This window comes from Plecotus auritus (genome assembly GCF_963455305.1).
Source record: "Plecotus auritus genome assembly, chromosome: 9".
Lineage (NCBI taxonomy): Eukaryota > Metazoa > Chordata > Mammalia > Chiroptera > Vespertilionidae > Plecotus > Plecotus auritus.
The window spans coordinates 147871102-147891363 of record NC_137783.1 but is presented as its reverse complement, the minus strand read 5'-3'; the positions used below and the strand labels follow the sequence as shown (position 1 = coordinate 147891363).

At 58.6% G+C, this 20262-nt stretch overlaps 1 protein-coding gene across 2 annotated transcripts in view; it reads left to right on the top strand.

Annotated features, from left to right (window-relative positions):
- Nucleotides 1-20262, top strand: part of ANO1 (anoctamin 1) — a 128715-nt gene that overhangs the window by 104115 nt on the left and 4338 nt on the right. The window contains exons 16-25 of one of the 2 annotated variants that reach the window (XM_080687729.1): nt 942-1019; nt 2037-2111; nt 5918-6119; nt 6284-6395; nt 7404-7461; nt 10390-10490; nt 11063-11208; nt 13739-13891; nt 18148-18200; nt 19098-19282. In XM_080687729.1, the coding sequence (XP_080543855.1) occupies nt 942-1019; nt 2037-2111; nt 5918-6119; nt 6284-6395; nt 7404-7461; nt 10390-10490; nt 11063-11208; nt 13739-13891; nt 18148-18200; nt 19098-19282 (1163 nt within the window). The remainder of the gene's footprint in view (nt 1-941; nt 1020-2036; nt 2112-5917; nt 6120-6283; nt 6396-7403; nt 7462-10389; nt 10491-11062; nt 11209-13738; nt 13892-18147; nt 18201-19097; nt 19283-20262) is intronic. The other variant, XM_080687730.1, reaches the window with a different exon arrangement.

Here is a 20262-nt window from a genome sequence, read left to right as displayed (position 1 = left end):
GTTTAACCAATCAGAAGGTGTGACACCCCCATGCACGGTGCCTTCTGAGCAGCGACCTGTGGCCTTGAGCGGCTCCTTTACCCCTCCTGGGCCTCGGTCTCCCCTCCTAAAGGGAGAGGCGTGAATGCCAGCGTGCTCAGTGCGGCATCTCGGCCACGGTGGCCTACGGCCGGTCCATGCCATGGCTTCACGGTGGCACCTCTGAGCGTGAGCAGGGATGGGTGTTGCATTCCCTCCTAAGGGGGAAAGGGCTTTGTGGCACATGTCATGTCCACGTAAATCAAAGGACTTAACCAACCCCAACAGTGGGTCTGGGTGGGTGTCAGGAGTGCCCCTCAGACCCCCAGTCCCTCCCCCTCTGGGCTTTGACCAGAGATCTCAGATCACATGAGAACAAGGTATGGGGTGCTTTCTGCAGGCTGTTGGGGGACCCCAAGCCCTGTGTGCCCCTGGTGGGCCACACCCTTTATTTTCTCTTCCATTTCATTGGCTCCCAGCGTCTCCTTTATGGTTTTAGCCCCCCCCTCCCCCCAGCTGAGGCACCAGATTCACTTAGGAAAACACAATCCACCCCTTAATTGGTATATTAACTTACAGCTCTGGGCGTGGCCTCCTTTATGTTGGCATCGGATGTTCAGCACACTCGGCGTCTTTGCATAAGTGAACCCTGTAAATCACAGCAGCCGATTTGCAAGTCGGGCATTACCGAGCCCCATGGGCTTCTGTGCTGGGGTCTCGGTCTGAGGCCTGGTCTGCCGCTCCCCTCCCCCCCGGTCTCAGCCTTGCTGTTAGGATGGGGTCCCTGCCAGCTCCTGATGGTTTGCAACGCCCAGAACCTGGACCAGCCTCGGCGGCAAGCACACCACGGGGGCGACGGGGGCCTGGGCCAAGGTCACACCTCACCCCGTGGTGCTCTCTTGTTCCCTCCCCCCTCCCCTTAGAAGCGCCGGAATATTCCAGAAGAGTCAACAAACAAATGGAAGCAGAGGGTTAAGACAGCCATGGCGGGGGTGAAATTGGTACTTTTCTGTGTCGGGGCGATGCAAGTCGTGACTGTGCGACGATCTAAGTCCATTGCGTCCTCCTCAGCCAACTCTGACTTCTGTGTTGGTTTTTGTCTTTTTTTTAACATTCACATTCGTGCTTCTTCGCCTTTCTGCCGCACCCTGTGGTGAGCTGTGACGTGTGTGGAGGTGTCACTGCATGGCTATGGCTACGGAGGGTGGGGGGGTGCGGGGGGGCTTGTGAACTGTGCTTGTCACCACTGCCTGCCAGCGGCCTCTTCGCGTTAACATGCATGTCGCCTGTCCCGGAACGAGGGCCTCCTGCGTCATGTCCTCGGCAGCATTCCTTGTCCGAACACTTGCGTTTCCCATTGAGAAGCCCACCCTGAGTCTTGAAACATCCCAGGTTGGTGACAGGCTTCTATGTAGGGCTCCTCCCGACCCACAGAGCCCCCAGGCACCTGTCGCCGCGTGTCACCGCATGTCGCCACGGTCCGCTGCTGCTACATGGCAAACAGTATTGGAACATGCCGTGCGGGCTGCTTGTTTCGACTTGCTCTGCAAAGGAAAATAACTATTATGGTCTGGGCGGCGGAGGGCAGCGCACCTTAGACCGTCTCGCCTTAGACGTGAGACCTTCAGCCAAAGAAATGGGGTCCAATACGCTTCTCCCCGACGAGGGTCTGACGGTCCGACTTAGAAAAGTGTTTGACACTCTTGTTATTACTATTACTGCCTTACACAGAGGAAGCCCACTTTAAACGACTGTTCCTCCTGTCATTACGTGGCATCATTTCCTAGGTCATGAGACCCCAGCTGTTTCTTTGAACACTAGACGTTTGCATCCACTCGAACTGTAAATGTTTTTTTAAGGTGTTTCTCAGTATTTCTGTTGTCCAAGTTCACGCACACACGCACGCGCGCACACACACACACATATGTGCACACGCGCACACACACACACACTCGTGCGCATGCACGCCTCCCCACCCTGGTGGTTCCCACAGTGACCCTCATTGTTCCATGTTGTAGACGGACAAGGTGAAGCTGACCTGGAGAGACCGGTTCCCCGCCTACTTCACCAACTTGATGTCCATCGTCTTCATGGTAAGTTCCGGAAGGCCGAGGCGGGAGGACGCCGGGGAGCCCACACCCAGCCCGGGGTCAGCCGTCACTGTGGCCGGTGTATGCTCCTGGCATGGCGCCCCTGGAATGGGAAGGAGCGAGGTTCCCAGTGGTCCCCTGGGGTCCTGAGATAATTTCCCAGGTTCCCTTTCATTGTGACACCCAGACCCAGATTTCACAGATACTATTTAAGACAAAACTGAGGTTTTTGTTTTTTTTAATTTATCTTTATTGTTGAAAGTATTACAGATGTCCCCTTCCCCTCTCCCACCCCACTGACTCCCTCCACCCTGCTCCCACCCCTCTGCAGGCCTTCACCCCACTATTGTCTGTGGCCATGGTTATGCATATAAGTTTTTTGGTTAATCTTTCCTTGCCTCCTCCCCTTCCCTCTGAGATTCATCAGCCTGTCCCATGCTTCTATGTCTCTGGGTCTATTTTGTTCGTCAGTTTATTTGGTTCATTGGATTCCACATATGAGCGAGATCATGTGATGCTTGTCTTTCTCTGACTGGTTTATTTGACTTAGCATAATACTCCCCAGGTCCCTTCATGCTGTCTCAAAGGGTAAGAGGTCCTTCTTTTTTACAACTGCATTGTATTCCACGGTGTAAACGTACCACAGCTTTTTTATCCACTTGTCTGCAGATGAGCACTCGGGCTGCTTCCAGATCTCAGCTATTGTAAATTGTGCTGCTGTGAACATAGGGGTGCATACCTTCTTTCTGACTGGTGTTTCAGGTTTCTTAGGACATAGTGGTAGAAGTGGGGTTGCTGGGTCAAAAGGCAATTCCATTTTTAATTTTTTGAGGAAACTCCACACGGTTTTCCACAGTGGCTGCGCCAGTCTGCATCCCCACCAGCAGTGCACTGGGGTTCCCTTTTGTCCACATCCTCACCAGCACTTGTTGCTTGTTGATCTAATGATGGTAGCCATTCTGGCAGGTGGGAGGTGGTACCTCATTGTCCTTTTCATTGGAAGGTTTTTAAAGGAAAAGATTAAATAAGCACAGAAAGGACAGAAGTCAGGGTGATACAACTCAGGTGACTGGGGGGGCTGTGATAGGCTGGTGGGCCCTGCTGACTCAAATGACTCGGCCATACCTGAGCTCTCCGAGGGGGTTTTCCCCCCACACTGATGGGGCTCCCCCGGCCGGCCGTGCTTTCATTCTTCCCCAAGAGTTCAGGGCCACCTCTGGTCACTGAAGGAACGGCTGTCCCTTTGTCCAGCCCCACCCTGTGACCTGGCTCCCGGGGGCCGCAGGTTCGAGGGCTGAGCCTGAGCCCAGCTGGCCGGAGCGCCTAACAGGGAGCATCTCCTTCAGGCGTCACCACCTGCCTGTCCTGAGACCACCCCTGCAGCTGGTGAGGAAACTGAGGCCTGGAGGTCCGGTCCCTCTCCCCAGGCCACCAGCCAGCAGGTGACAGGGCCACATGTCACTAGGGCCGTCTGCCCCAGGAGCTGGCTCTTCCATATGAACTTAGGGCCAGAGGCTTATCCTGGTTTTCCAGGTTGGGATAAGGGCAGGGCCGAGTGAGGATTCAGTTTCCCCTCGTGCTCTTAACACCCGCTAAGAGGGGATCTCGGCTAATGGAAAGAAATCCCCGGAGCCAACTCAATGGGGCTGGAGGGCTGTTGTGCCATCCAGATGACTCTGAGCGGGCCAGTCTGATCTTGAGGGCCCTGGGGCACACGCCCCAAAGGCATGTGAGTGTCCCCTCTGGGCAAACATTGGGCTTAGTCCTGGAGGGGCACCTAAGGATGATGTGGTCCCTACCCAGAGCCTCCCTGGGGCTCACGTCACAGGGGGACGCGATGCGGAAACAGGAGACAGGCACCTGGCGGGGAAGTGGCAGTGTCCTTACAGAAGGACCAGCGAGGGGTGACAGGAGCGGGGAGGGGCTGGCTGGGCCCTTCTGCACCGCAGCAAGGAGGCCTTGGCTACATGTCACTTCCTAGATGGTCTTGTAGGGCGCTGAAGTTCCTCGTAACCAAAAAGGAGGAGGTGGGCTGTGCAGGGCTAGCCTGGCAGCTCCGCAATGCCACCAGACACTGACCTCTCTGACCTTCTTCTCACCCATCCTGTGCCTCCTCTTAGTCACAAAAGGGCTGCTCCAGCCCTGGCATCACCTCCACTCTCCAGGCGGGAGGAAGGGTTAGGGCCAAGGGGAAGGAGACCATGCCAGTGGAGGCAGCCCCTCTTGGAAGGTGCTTTCCAGAGACCTGCCACAACCTCTGCTTGCATCTCCCTGGTCAGACCATGTCACGTGGGCCCCCCTGTCTGCAGGGAAACTGGGACATGGGCGCACGGTCACTCCCGGCAAAGGCAGGCTAGTGGGTAGGGAAGGAGCTGGCCCTTGATGTACTGGCGACCCCGTCAAATGACTCAGTAAGTTTTGTCCCGCCCATAGGAGCTCCATTCACTGAACAGATTTTGGTTGAGCACCTACAATGTGCCCCCTGTTCCTGGTGTAGAGACCCTGGAGTGGCCACACCAGCCCGCCCCAGGCCCTGGAGGCCCTTTCCTTCCAGGGGGAACTGTAGCCAGGAAGGAGGCTGCACAGGGCTTGCCTGTCATGGGGACGTGCCAGCCCTCTGGCTGGGAAAGGGGGGGCCTTGCTGAGTCACCCTGCAGGCCCGGCCGCCTGCCTGCCCCTCCACTCACTGGCACCACCAGGGCGGTGCCTTCCCCTGGGAGGGGCCCCTTGGCAGGAGCCAGGGATTTTCCGAGGAAAGCCCTTGTTCCCAGAGCCGGCAGAGAGCGGTACCCACACCTCAAAACGGGGCCACCCCTTCATCAGGGTGTGGTGTGGCCGTGGACATTTCTTGGGCAGGGTGTGGTCACCCTTTAGTCACCAGCAGAAGCAAAGTCACTGGCCCAAAGTTCAAAATAAGAGCTTTGCTAGGAGACTTCTGACGGCTGCAGTTCCCAAGGGGTGAACCAAGCTGCAGGCGCACAGCGCACCCCCAGACCCCAGGGACTGTCCCAGGAGCCTCTCGGCACCCTCCTAGCAGAGCCGGGGCCCACCCTCCACACCCTAATGGGAGTGAATGTATGAGGATGCGGACACCCAGGAGGGGAGTGGGAAGAGCGTGGAGCCTGCGCCCGCAGTGTGTCCTCGGGGCTAGGATTCGCAGGTGGCCTCACCCTGGGGCAGGTCAGGGTCTCCCCAGCTGAGTTAGGGTCTTTGAGGAAAAGGAAACGGAACCCAGACAGACAGTGCCACACGGAACAGCCTTGTCATCCCAGCCAGCTGCCCGTCCCCCATCTCCCAGGCAACCTCCCGCCTGAGTTGTGTGGGACGTTCCAGTCCAACAGTGGGGTGTGGCAAGAAGAGGGGCTCGCTCTTGGGGACAAGCCAGAGGGTGTTGGTGACCCCGGGGAAGTTGAGAGAAGGGACCCAATCTGACTGTCCAGCCAGGCCTGCAGCAGCGCCCACCCCACACGCCACCCGCCTCCTTTAAACATCGCTCCACCTGAGAGCGTGTCTCTGCTTCTGCTCATCACCAGGATGGGGGGAGGAGCCCCCACCCGGTGGTCAGCCTGATGAACCCCACTTGTGTGCTGGGTGACCTGGCCTGGTGGCAGACCGCTCTGATCTGATCCTGATCTCATCCTCAGTCTCTTCTGGAAAACAGAAACCAGTCCCTTGTTCGTGTCTGTGGAGTTAATGCCACAGAGCCCCTGGCGTATGTGGGTGACAGGATGGAGCGAGGGCTAGCTGGGGAGCACGGGGAGGTCCGGGGACCCAGGTGGCCCAGCCAAGGCATCCCTCCTCCTCTGCAGATCGCGGTGACCTTCGCCATCGTCCTTGGCGTCATCATCTACAGAATCTCCACAGCCGCCGCCTTAGCCATGAACTCCTCCCCCTCGGTGCGGTCCAACATTCGGGTCACGGTCACGGCCACCGCGGTCATCATCAACCTGGTGGTCATCATCCTGCTGGACGAGGTCTATGGCTGCGTAGCACGGTGGCTCACCAAGATCGGTGAGCGCCCGTGTCCAGACCGTGGCCCGGCCGGCCCTGGAGCCAGGCAGCCCCTCCTGCCCTGGGGCCTCGGGCGGGTCACTTCCCTCCTCTGGCCCCGTCCCCCGAGAGCCACGTGGAGCGGTCAGCTGGCCACTCAGCGGCCTGCGTCTTGCTCCCTCCAGAGGTTCCCAAGACCGAGAAGAGCTTCGAGGAGAGGCTGATCTTCAAGGCTTTCCTGCTGAAATTCGTCAACTCCTACACCCCCATCTTTTACGTGGCTTTCTTCAAAGGACGGTAGGGACCTCCTCGGCAACTGAAACTCTCTGCCTTTCCCCACTCGCTGCTGCCAGGCCCGTGGGAGGCTCCCCTCCTTGTGTCCATAGGCAGGGGGGCGGGGGGGGGAGGGCACCGTGGCCCAGGACAGAGCAGTCAGGATGGTTCTCACTGACGCCGAGTGACTATGAGGGTGCCAGGCAGCAGGGACCCTGGGCATTGGGGTCCTTGAATATTAGGGACCCCAGGCAGCAGGAACGCTGGGCAGTGGGGACCCCAGATAATAAGGAACCCAGGCAGCGAGCGCCAGGTGCCTCCACAGTGGGTCAAGATGACTCGAGGGCAAGGGCCCTGGGAGAAGGTGTAAGAATTGCTGCTGCTGACCAGCTCCATGTGCTAGGCTGGTGACAGGGTCAGCCCATGTCTGGACCCTCTGGAGCCATCCTGGCCTGTGACCCTCTCTACCAGACTCCCTACCACCCCTCCTGCTGGGGCTGACAGGTCTGATCCCAGAACCCCTCCCAAAGGCACCTCCTCAGCATCCTGTAATTTACAAGACCCTCAGGGTCCTCCCACCCTGGGGTCCCAGAGCCCAGCCAAGGGGTCCAGGCCCCCTGAGAGCATCCGTGACAATGGAGCAGGCCCCCAGAGGCCCCCAGCCCTCACATCCCATAGGAAGCTGAGAGGCAGCCTCAGGGACCACCACACCCCAGCCTCCAAGGTCCCTGGGGTTCCATGGCCCTGCTATGGTGGGTGACAGCTTGGCTTAGTCCCCTCCTGGGCTCCCCGCTTCCGTCCCCCCTCAGCCACTAGGTTTCCTGTTAAATTTCTTACCCCGTGTGGGTTGGGGAATCACAGGAACACTGGACCAACAGAAAATCCCCCGGTCATTTTTAGCCAATGGAACAGGCAGGGAGAGGCCTATAATAATACACTCTAGGCTATGCCTTCGGGACTCTCAGCTCACCCCTCCCCTGGGGGTCCCCCAAGCTGGATCTCTGTGCTCTAACCGCCTCCCAACCATTACAGGTTCGTGGGGCGCCCCGGCGACTATGTGTACATCTTCCAATCCTTCCGCATGGAAGAGGTAATGAGCTCGCAAGCCTCCCGTGCCCCTGATCACATCTCCTTTCTGTCCACTCAGCACCCGGCCGATTCCTTATCGGGGGCAGTCTCCTTCCTTCCCGTGGGAGCCCCTCTCCCAGGGGGTGGCCAGGCTCTGATAGTCTTAGGTGTGTCCATACAGGATTACCCTAAAAGGGGCATCTCTTCATAATCAGGGAAACCCAACGACACCGATTTTTTCCCTTTTCCTATTAGACCGAGAATCTTTTATTCTTTGGTTAAGATGAGAGCAAAACTAAACTCGGCTACCTTTAACATTGAAATGTCCACTTCTCTTCCCCCCAAACACAATGCTGGTGACCTTGGGCCACCGCGGGTCTGGTCAGGGCGCCCTCTGTCCTCTGCTGCTGAGTCCCGGCCCCAGACCAAGCTGGGGCTCCTGAGCCTGTCAGTTGTTCAGGTCTCAGGGACCAGGTCAGCATTTCCAACCCCCAGAATAATTCCACTTATCGGAAAATAAGGGGGAAGATGATGGCCTTTGCTTTATTCTATTCTATGAAGGCCCCAGGGCTTTCCTCTGACGTGCCCTTCACATAGACGGTGCCCTGTCAAACTCCTCAATGTTTGGAGAAGTTGGTGACAGGCCTTCATAGAATAGAATAAAGCAAAGGCCATCATCTTTTTTTTTTTTTTATGAAACAACTAGAGGCCCGGTGCACAAAATTCATGCACGGGGGTATGTCTCTAATCCAGGACTGCTGGCTCCCAACTGCTCGCCTGCCTGCCTTCCTGATTGCCCCTAACCGCTTCTGCCTGCCAGCCTGATCACCCCCTAACCACTCCCCTGCCAGCCTGATTGCCCCTAACTTCCCTCCCCTGCAGGCCTGGTCACCCCCAACTGTTCTCCCCTACAGGCCTGGGTCCCCCCCCAACTGCCCTTCCCTGCAGGCCCAGTCGCCCCCAACTTCCCTCCTCTGCCGGCCTGGTCACCTCTAACTGCCCTCCCCTGCAGGCTTGATCGCCCCCAACTGCCCTCCCTTGCAGGCCTGGTCCCTCCCAACTGCCCTCCCCTGCTGGCCTGATCGCCCACAACTGCCCTGCCTTATAGGCCTGGTCCCTCCCAACTGCCCTCCCCTGCTGGCCATCTTGTGGCATCCATCTTGTGTCCACATGGAGGCAGCAATCTTGTGTGTTGGAGTGATGGTCAATTTGCATATTATTCTTTTATTAGATAGGATAGAGGCCTGGTGCACGCGTGGGGGCCAGCTGGTTTGCCCTGAAGGGTGTCTCGGATCAGGGTGGGGGTTCCCTTGGGGCATGGGGTGGCCTGGGTGAGGGGCCTGTGGTGGTTTGCAGGTTGGCCACGCCCCCCAGCGACCCAAGCAGAGGCCCTGGTATCTGGGATTTATTTATCTTATATAATTGAAACTGTAGCCTTGAGTGGAGGCCAGCCAGGGTGTGCAGAAAGCTTGGCTTCCTCCATCGCCGGGGGCAACCCAAGCCTCCTGCTCTCTCCAGCTCTGTGGCTGCCTCCATTTTTGTTGGGATTTATTTATCTTCTATAATTGAAACTTTGTAGCCTTGAGTGGAGGCCTAGGCCGGCCAGGGTGTGCGGAAAGCTTGGCTTCCTCCATTGCTGGGGAAACCCAAACCTCCTGCTCTCTCCGTGGCCACAGCCATCTTGGTTGGGTTAATTTGCATACTCGCTCCTGATTGGCTGGTGGGCATGGCTTGTTGGTGTAGCAGAGATATGGTCAATTTGCATATTGCTCTTTTATTATATAGGATGGCTCTGCAAGATAAACTTTTGGGTAATTATATAAAAAGATTTGCTAGGGACTCAAAGAGGAGTCATCTGTACTCAGGGGGTCTTCCAGTGTGTCCTGAATTCTCTTTGTTCAGATGCGTTTAAGTTCCTCAACCATCATACTGGCCCCCAGCTTAAGGCCACACAAGCCCCCTAAGGACAGGGGCATTAGGTGGCTTGCTGTCTAACCGTGTGGCTTCCCAACTGCAGGGACCCCAGCCTGCCGTGGCCGTGGCCGTGGCCATGGCCATGCAGGGTCTGTGGACAGGCAGCTGGTGTGAGGGACAAGGCACTGGCCTTGGGGGAGGAGGGGAAGCCTGAGATCAGCCCTGGCGCTGCCCATCCTGGTCGTGCACTTCCTCCCTGAGCCTGGTCCCACCACGACAGCCTGCAGGCCAGGCGCACTAGCTTCCTGGGGGCCGAACAAAATACCACAGATGGGAGACTCAAAATAACAGAAATTGCTCAGCCGGTGTGGCTCAGTGATTGAACATCGACCTATGAACCAGGAGGTCACAGTTTGATTCCCAGTCAGGGCATATGCCCCCGTTGTGGGCTCAATCCCCAGTAGGGGGTGTGCAGGAGGCAGCCAATCAATGATTTTCATCATTGATGTTGATCTCCCTCTCCTTTCCTCTCTGAAATCATTTAAAATATTTAAAAAACAAACAGAAATTGATTCCCTCACAGTTCTGGAGGCCAGCTGCCCAAAACCAAGGTGTCAGCAGGTCTGCACTCCTTCCAAAGGACAGGGGGCTCTCCCCGGCCTCTCCCGGCTTCCTGGGCCACGGGCAGTCCTTGGCGCTCCTTTGCATATAGACGCGGCACTCCGACCTCTGCCTCCCTCTGGCTTCACTCGCCTTCTCTGCTGGTCCGTGTTCTCTTCTTGTAAGGACATCAGTCACTGGACAGGAGCCCACTGTGCTCCCGTGTGACCTCATTCTAACTTGGTCACGTCAGCAAAGACCCTGTTTCTAAACAAGGCCCCCTCCTGAGGTTCTGGGATTAGGACGTGGACCTAGCTTTGTGGAGGACACCATTCAGCCCACCCGACAAGGGCCGAGCTCCCCTCCCTGGGGGCTGGTCCTCTCTCCCGTGCCCTCGGGGTGGGTGGGATCTCACACGCCCTCCCTCTACCTGCAGTGTGCCCCGGGCGGCTGCCTGATGGAGCTGTGCATCCAGCTCAGCATCATCATGCTGGGCAAGCAGCTCATCCAGAACAACCTGTTCGAGATCGGCATCCCGTGAGTACCGCCGGCCGGGGAGCAGGATGATGCGGGGCCTGGGCCGGGGCCAGGACGGGGTGGGGGGCGTGGGGATGCCAGACAGGGAGGTGGTGAGGACAGAGGGGGAGGACCCGGTGGCAGCCACCCCACAGGGAACGGGGAGAGACCAGGGACTATGCTCCCCGACTGGCTGAGGATGCAGAGTACCGACAGGTCCTGTGGTTGGCAGGTGGAGGCTGTGCCTGCTTACCCAGCATCCTTCAGGAACCATGGCCCTGAAGGTGCCATGATCTGCCTTCTCTTTCTGCCCTCCCAGGGTCCGCTTAGGCACAGCCAGACCCTCGGCACCTTCAGGGCCTCCCCGCGATTTTAGGTGGCCATTGTCCTCCCTGCGCCTCTGTTTCCTTGTGACCCCTGCCTCTGGGGGCAAGGGCAAAGAGGACCATGGACAGAGCAGTGCTGGCCGGTGTGGCAGCTCAGGGTGGGAAATGACGGCTCAGGGAATTAGGAACATGGCTTGCGGTGCAGACTCGCAGCCCCCCAGAGCCCGCCCTCCTGGCAGCCTGACCGCGTCCTGGCCTTGCTTTCAGGAAGATGAAGAAGTTCATCCGCTTCCTGCGGCTGAAGCGCCAGAGCCCCGCCGACCATGACGAGCACATGAAGAGGAAGCAGCGATACGAGGCGGACTTCACGCTGGAGCCGTTCGCGGGCCTCACCCCGGAGTACATGGAGATGAGTGAGCACGGGCGGGCTTGGAGGGAGGCGGGCCCTTCCTCACCAGGGACAACCGCGTCACCTGCACTCGGGAGGGTGCCCAGGGGTGGCAGGGAACTCTCAGAGGCGGAGCAAGGGACAGACCGAAGAGGTCAGGTGTGGCCACATGGCCACCACCCGGAGCCTCCCTGACCCCACCCCCACCCGCCTCCCTCTGCTCTGGCCACACAGGCCTCCCCACTGTCACCCAGACACACGTGGCCACCTCCCTTGCATGAGAGTGCCAGGAATTCTCTCCCCCAATACTGGCACGACTCCCCCTCCTCCTTCCCCCGGGCTCAGCACTGAGTGTCCACCCCAGAGGGTCTCCCTGACCACAGTGTTGAAAGGGGGCAGCTCCTCCCTACACAGCGGCTCCCCTCCACCCTCCCTGCACACGGTTCCCATCACCCTCTGACATGGTCAGCTTGTCCCGTCCCGTTCCTTTCCTAGCAGGCCCCCTGCACCTAGAACAGGGCCAGGTGGACGGTGGGCGCTCAGTGCATGCTCACTGAATGAATGGATGGGGGAAGGAGGTCTCAGAGGGGAGTGCCCCTGGCCACCACGGACAGGTTATTTAAAAGGTGTGTTCCCTGGCCCATCCCTGGTCCGTGCGGACTGAGACCCGGGGCTGTGGATTTTAAAAGAAAGCCCTGGGCAAGCGCAGCTGGGCCCTGCTGGGCCGTGGTGAGGCGGTGCGGGGCAGGGCGGCCTTGGGCGGAGCTTCCTGCTTTATGGCGAGCCTGCCCTGTGCGCCTGTTGGCCCAGCTGGTCCATGTAAGTCCCGCCCGGCTTCCCAGTGGTGCAAGGAGCACCGTGCCATTGACTCAGAAGGAAAAGAATCTGGAGGCTTGGAATAAAAGGAAACAGTGTTGTGTTTGGAGGACATTCTCTATTTCCTCCTGGAATAAAATCCAAGCTGAACCAGAGGCAGGTGGGCTGTTCCACCCAGCACGCGGTGTGGGAGGAGGCCTCCCTGCCTGTGCACCCCCCTAGGCAGTGGCGGGGGGGAGGGGGTGGGAGAGGCAGCCTGTGATGGGCTAAGATACGAGGTCGCTTCTCAGACGTTCATTTCTATGATGGCTGGAGGTTGAGTCCCCCGTCCCCCTGGATTTGATGAAATTAGATCCTGGGACAGGCTCCTCCTGCCCACCCAGGGAGTGCCCCGCTCCCCCGTGCCCCATACCACTCTGGGAAGCTGGCATTGACTTATGGACCAGCTGGGCCAACAGGCGAGCAGGACAGGCTCGCCATAAAGCAGGAAGCTCCGCCCGAGGTCGCCCTGCCCCGCACCGCCTCACCACTCACCGAGGCACGGCAGGGCCCAGCTGCGCTTGCCCAGGGCTCTGTTTTAAAATCCACAGCCCCAGGTCTCGCCTGGCTCAGACCAGGGATGGGCCAGGGAACCTGCATTTTAAATAAGCTGTGGTGGTGGCCACGGGCACTCCCCTCTGGAGCTCTCCGCTTTCCCTCATCCGTTCATCCAGGGGCACTCTGTGCCCGATGGCTGTCACCCCGCCACACCCGCTGCCTGTCTCCCCCTCGAGGCCAACTCGCTGGGCACCCAGAGCACACGGGGGCCCGTACACAGCAAGAAAAGGCCCAGCTGAGAATGTCCCACCCCCGCTCCCGCCCCATTGAGGCTCCAGCTGCCCTCCTGGCCCCATTCCTGGCCCATCCGTGCAAGACGAGTGGGGGAACCCACAGCCTCAGCCTCAGCAGCCCGTGGCCCACACGCTGAGCTAGTCCTGGGCCCCGTCACCCCCAGAGCCTTTAGGCCGAACAGCGTACGGCCCAGAGGCCACATGGAGCCCCCACCCACTGTGCGTGGGGACAGTGGCCACACACCGTGACATCCTGTCACCTCCGTGTTCGCCGCCTGCACCGAGTGCCTTGGCCGGGTGCTGTTGTGCAGTTCCTGAACCAGCAGCCCCAGTCGGTTCTGCTCAGCGACCTTTTCCTGTCCTCTCCGGGTCGCCAGCCCTGTGCTGGCTGCAGTGTCCCCAGCCAAGAAGCCACAGAGGCGGCCTATCCGTGATGAGGATGAGGGAGAGGGAGGGGCCTGAGGCAGGGCGACATCATCCTGCACACTGGTCCCTGCCCGGCTCCCCAATGGAAGGGGATGACAAGGGCTTTTGGAGACACTGGCAGGCCCCCCCAAGTACAGGAACCTTTGGCTGATGGGAGCTTAGGGGCCCATGCGAGGTCCTTCTAGCCCAGGCACGATGGCAAGGCTGGGCCCTGATACGCATGGAGCCTTTTTCCCGTTATTGATTATTGATTTCTCTTTTTACTTTTCAATTACAGTTTACATTCAATATAATTTTGTATTATTTTTAAAGATTAAACATGTGATAAATGAGGACTTATGGACCAGCTGGGCCCATGGTTCAAGTCACACTCCCTGGTCACCTTCTTCCTCGGGAGGCAGAACCCCAGTGGTCAGCTCCTGGGGCTCCTGGGGTGGGGCACCCCCTCCCGTGTGGGAGGCTGATGGCTCCCTCTCTCTGCAGTCATCCAGTTTGGCTTCGTCACCTTGTTCGTGGCATCCTTCCCCCTCGCCCCGCTGTTCGCGCTGCTGAATAACATCATTGAGATCCGCCTGGATGCCAAAAAGTTCGTCACCGAGCTGCGCAGGCCAGTGGCCGTCAGGGCCAAAGACATCGGTGAGCGACCCACGGGGCGGGTTGTGAGTGAGCACATGCTGGGTTTGGGGAAGGGAACCCCCTCTACCGAAGTGAGAGCCAGAGCCAGCAAAGTGGGGCCAGGCACGGGGTCCCCAGGGGCTGCTCAGTGCACCTTGCCTGGATGGAGACTCAGAGTCTCAAGGCGGGGGTGATGCACAACCCCAAGGCTCCTCACTCCCCCTACCCACCGTCCTCCTAACTCCTGAGATGTATTGGCCATGAGAATATTTGAAAGAGTTAGTCTGCACACGTCTCACCACCCACTGCCCCAGGTCCTCCAGCCGCACTTCCCTTCAAGGTCCTCAACTTCCCTCCCCATGAGGGACATTGTGTGCACCCCCGGAGCACAGAACTAGACCAATGGGGAAGCCCACGTTAGCTGCTTAACAAGGGCCTTCCTATGCGGGATATCATTTAATCATTTGATATTCACAAAAAAGAAAGAAAAGGAGGGGAAACGCCCCCTCCCCCTGATGAAGGATTGCAGTGTGGCAGGACACCCCAGGGCCTTCCTACGTGGGGTATCACTTAATCATTTCACAGCCCAGATATGACATTGCTAAATACGGGGGCTCCATCAGCCCTGCCAGGAGCTCCTCTGTCCTCTTTGCAAATGCCCCTTGGGCCATCCATCCCTGTCCTTGGCCGTGCCTTGGCCTCTGCTGGCCGATGGTAGCCAGACCCACACCCACCCCCCACCCCACTATCCACCTCCGAGATGGTGTGGACTCCATCACAAGTGTGGTCTCTTAGGTTGAACTGTATGAAATCGCCATCTTCATGGCTCTAACATGGTCGCCTGTCGGTGATTTTGTCTGGTTCCCATGCAGCCCCACATTGGAGCTGTGGGATCCGTAGCGAGATCTGCAGCCCAGCTTTGAGAGCAGCCTGGACACCTTGGCTTTGCTCGGGGAGGGACGTCAGAGCCAGGATTCAGGTGTATCGGCCATCCCCTTGCGTTCTGACACGTTAGCTTGCCCCCATCACGGACCACCAGTAAGGACTCTCCCTACCCAACCTCTCTGTAGGATTCCATGTGGGATTTTTTTTTTAATTTATTTGTATTGAGTTCAGAGAGGAAGGGAGAGGGAGGGAGAGATAGAAACATCAATGAGAGAGAATCATTGATCGGCTGCCTCCTGCACGCCCCCTACTGGGAATAGAGCCCGCAATCCTGGGCATGTACCCTGACTAGGAATCGAACCATGACCTCCTTGTTCGAAGGTTGACGCTCAACCGTGAGCCACATCGGCTGGGTTTGTATGCAATTTTAAACAGCTGTTAAGGCCCTTGAACTGGCTGGCCCTCTGAGTCCCTTCTGGTCCCTGATTCTGCCTCATCCTCACCCCACCCCTACTGCCCCCCGCCTCCCATCACATGGGTCGGAGCTCAGGGCGCATGAAGGCCCCAGAGTCAATGGTTGGTCCCTGTGGACCAGGAGGCCACGTCCTCAAGTCAGAGCAGCTGGGTTTCCATCTCACACGTGAAGCCGGTCTTCGCTCACGGGCCACCCAAACCCAGGCGACGCTTACAGACCGCCCTGGAGACTGAGACACGGCAGCAGGCTTCTTAGCGCATCACACCTGCTCCGAGGACCACCCCAGGGAGCAGGTCTGGCATTGAACTTCTCCTGGGGGTTCAGCTGTCGGGTGGCAAGATCCTGGGTCCCACTTTCCAGATGGGAAAACCGAGGCTAGAGGGCTGACAGAGCCTTGCAGGGACCTCCCAGAGCCGCACACCTGTGTGAGGAGAGTGGCCTCCAGAAGCTTATGCTGCACCAAAGGCCTCGCCAGCAGGGGTAGCAGGTGGCCTGCTCGGCGCACCCTGGACAGACCTTGGGAAATCTGGACCCCGTGCCCAGCGGCAGTAAAGGAAAGAGCGTGGCCTCCTGTCACTCTTCCTTATGATTCTCAGGTGCCCGCAGGCCCCGGTCAGGTGTTTGCTTTGGCGCTCTTTGCTTAGCAAAGCCCTGGCTGCCCCCTGCAGCCACATCCTAAAAGTTGCCAACCCACCAGGGTGAGAGGAGCGTGGGCGGCCTCCGGCCTCTGCGCTCCACTGTGGCCGTTGTTCCCACCGCGAGCAAGGCTTGGAGCAGGCCTTCGGGGCTTGGGGAGGTTGGCTCTGTTTTTTTCTGGTTCTTGCGGATCACCGCTCACTTCCTGGTTCCTGTATGGTTGGTTGAAGGCATAATCTGCCTCCTTTCACGGGTTTATTTATGGGCTTCTTCGCCGTAACCTTTTCCTGAAGAGGCTTTTGTATTCCTCCTGTGATCCGTGCAGGGCCCCGAGGGGACAGAGGGCCCCAGTGGCCCCTGTGACCTGCACCCACGGGGCGGGGTGGCTGGGGAAGCTCTGCCACAAAGGCACAGCGCCTCCATCGCCCTGCCTGGGCACGGAGAGGGGGTGTGGCGAGTCGCTGCAGGGGACCCAGCCCTGTGCGTGGGAACCGGCTCCAGCTTCCCAGCCCTGACCTCTGACACCAGATTAACCCGCTTCCGGCTCTCGGCCTCCTTCTGCGGAGCCTCCGGGAACAAACTCCTGCCGGCATTCAGCTCCGGGCGCTGCGTGTGGTCACGGGTGACTAAACGGCCCTGTCGTGTTCCTGGAAATGGGGCTTAGCACCTGGGATGGCAGAGGCACCTTGAAGAAGGCAGCTCCCCCCACAAAGGAAGCCCAGAGGTTTTTCCCCAGAGCGTGGTCCCTGGCTCCTGGGGATCCGCAGAGCGGCGGTTCTCACCGTGGAGCTCGGCCAAGCACCTGGGGAGAGGCAAGACGCCAAGATAGGCTGGTCGGGCCCTGGTTTTGCACTTTTTAAGCAGGACCCCACGATTCTGGTGTGGGGGTCACTAGAGGCCCACTGGCCCCCGTGTGAAGTCACTGCTGCACCTGTAAGACAGGCTTAGCTCCCAATTTTGGGGACGCTCTGCTGGCCCACCCGTTCCCCGCTGTCACCAGCCCGCCATGGACCCGTTTCCTCCTGCTGAGCTCAGCTGCCTCCCGAGGGAGCCCCCTACCCAGCGACAGCAACCTTCCCCAGGCTACCTGTGCCCCAGCACTCCAGCACCCCAGCTCGGAGGTCGCAAACTCAGGCCCCACAGGTGGGCCCATGAACGGGTGACGGGCACATCCAGGATGCTGACACGGCTGCGGAGCAATGTGAAGGGCCGTGTTCCTGCTCTCAGGGAAGACCAAAGGGAACCACACCAACTTGTGTCTGGATTCGGTCAGCCCTCCCGTGGCCGCAGGGACTGCTGACCGGAGGAGGGCCAGCAGCAGGGGGCGCTGTCACAGAATCCTCACAGGCGGGCTGGGAGGAAGAGAGCGCAGCACCTCACACGCCAGCCTGGCGCTGCCTCCAAGCCCGTGGTTTCTAGCTTCTGGGCCACACAGACCTGGAGTCATGTCTTTGCAGACCACCAACATGCACCCCCAAATCAGGGCCCAGGGGGCGCCCAGGTGCTCACTGCTCTCCTGCCCCAAAGCAGCCCCCGCCCTGAGTAGAAAAACCCCACCCACCACATTCTTCCCTAATGACAGTCACATTAACAGGCCTCTCCCGCCCTTTCTGAGAAGTGCTGGTTATTGCTGGAATCAGATCTGGTTCAGCGACAGGGTTCCTGGCCCAACGGGACTGGGTTAGGGTCAGGCAGGAGGCACTGGGCCCCTTCCCAGGAGTTGCAGCATCGAGGCCCTGACAGGCAGGCCTCGGCTGCCAGGGAGGCCCGTGGCGGAACACCTCCTTCTCCAGGGCAGCCGTAATCCTTCTCACCTGCGTTCAGGTGCCACGGGAAATGGTCATTACACCCAGCACGTGACCCAGGGCCGTTGGTTTGTTCTTTGACCCCTGCACTACCTCTGGCTTGTCCTTAAATATAGGGACAGAGGAAAGAGCTACATAACAGTTCTAGTCACCAAACCTCTGGGCTTGGCCTCCAGTTACCGTGCCGTGGGCTCTTACGGGCAAGAGCTGCACCCGACTTGAATCTTGGTTGTTCTAGGAAAAAAGGGTGTCGTCCCAGCCAATCAGTGGATAAACAGGCTCCCGGGAGCTTGTTCAGGACGACTGAGGGAGCGGCTGGTTTGAAGCACTCGTTTAGAAGTTAGGATTTGCTTACAAGCAGCTGGTGAACCTGCAGGAGCCCAGGCTCTGGGGTCAGCAGGTGCCTATCTGGGCCCGCCAGCCGGGTCCCTGAGACCAGCCGCGGGGGCTCTCTAACACTGCTTCTGCCTCCCCAGGAATCTGGTACAACATTCTCAGAGGCATCGGGAAACTTGCCGTCATCATCAACGTAAGTGACCGCGGTCGGGCAAAGGGAGGCCCTGGCTGAGCTGCCCGGCAGCCCATCGGCCCTTCCAGGGAGCTGGGCACCCTCTGCTTTCAACCTGGGCGGGGCCGCAGGCTGGCAGCAGCTGTCTCCTCTTGAGAAGTGTCCCTTGGTCGTGTGGAGACGTTGTGGGGAGCTTTAGGCGGGAATCACCAATTCTCCTCGACCTTTTCCTGCGACCTTGAGCAAAATTCTCCACCATGCCCACCTTGACCCCTAAGTCCACTCTCCCTAGAGTCCTGAGGATAAACAAGAGAGAGACGGAGACAGAGAGACATTGAGAAAGAGAGATTCCTCTTAGGCAATTTTTCTGCTCTTTTTTTTTTTTTTTTTAAGTGCCTGGCCGGTGTGGCTCAGTTGCTTGAGCATCGTCCTGTGCACTGAAAAGTTGCTGGTTCAATTCCCAATCAGACCACATGCCTGGGTTGCAGGCTCCATCCCTGGTAGGGCGTGTGCAGGAGGTGGCCGATCGATGTTTCTCTAAACTCTCTCTCCCTCTCCTTCTCTCTCTAAAAATCAATTTTTTAAATTTAAAAAAAAAAAAAAACATACAAGGCACGAGGATTGTACAGTGGGTGTTGTTAGTCCTGTGTAACCAGAAGGAAAATGGAGGCACGGAGCGGTTAGGTGACTTGCCCAAGGCCGCACAGCTAGTAAGAGGCTGCCAGCATTCATCCCATGCCTTCATGCCCAGGGGTGTTGTGTCCCCAGCTCCTTGGGCTGCGGGAGGGGCTGACGGGAATGCCCCCAACCCTTCATTTGTTCACTTGGCATTCGATCACGTTACTGACTCATGGGCAGAGTGTCCCACAGTCAGGCCCAGTGCCATGGGTCCTGTGCTCACCCTGCTGTTCCCCCCAGGCCTTCGTGATCTCCTTCACGTCTGACTTCATCCCCCGCCTGGTGTACCTGTACATGTACAGCGAGAACGGGACCATGCACGGCTTCGTCAACCACACTCTCTCCTCCTTCAACGTCAGCGACTTCCAGGAGGGCACGGCCCCCAATGACCCCCTGGACCTGGGCTACGAGGTGCACATCTGCAGGTACCGCCTCCCCTCCCCCCCCCCCCCCCCCCCCGCCCGCCCTCCCAGTGAAGAGCCCGGTTTCTGGGAGAATCCAGTTCAAGCCAAGATTCGTTCAGGGGCAAGTCACAGGACAGCTCAATCGTACTCTTAAGAAATAAGAGCTCCCTTAGTTCTTTTAACTAAGAAGTCCAGAGTAGCTTCAGGCATGGCTGGATCCAGGTGCTGCCGTGTGCCATCAGGGCCACTCAGGTGCTGCCTCCCAACTCTGTTTCCTCCATGCTGGCATGGTTTTCTGGCAGGCAGGGAGGTCCCCCAGCAGCTCCTGCTTCGTACCCTTCGGCCCAGCAGTCCCAGTGGCAAGAATGTTTCCTGCCCAGTAGTCAGTAGTCCCAGGCCCGAGTCTCTTGGACTCTGCAGGTGTGTGATCAGTGAGCAGCGAGTGAGCAGTGCTGGCGAGTGATCAGTGAGCAGCGACATGGTGCCCTGCAAGCTCTGTGTCAGGGAGGGCCCATATTTCACCATACACATAAATGGGCACATACACCCAGGAAAGGCAGAGAATGACCCGCTCCAACCCTCTGCCTGTCCTCCCACAGGCAGGTGCCCCAGGTGCCGGGCGGGCAGAGCCCAAGCCCCAGCCACCGGCTCATCAGGAGCACCAGTACCTTTGTGTTGTTTCAATGTTCACGCCAAGAACACGCTCAGGCTTGACCTATTTGTCTAAACGGAAGTTTAGAGGAAGGATGATTCTGAAGAAAGAAGGCAGGGAGGCGTGTGGTCATTTCATTAGAAATCCCCTCAGGAGTGTCAATGCTGATATCTGTAGGGTCAGCCTTGGGTTTTAGGATCAGGAAGCAGGTCACAGGCATTGTTTAAGGAGGCAGCTCCCCATCCCATGCAGTAGTTCGGGTGTCCTGCTCACATGGGGGGAGGCCAGGGAGACGGGGTGAAGGCCCCGTTATTTTAAGGGTCTTGTTGCTTTTACCCCCGTGGACGTG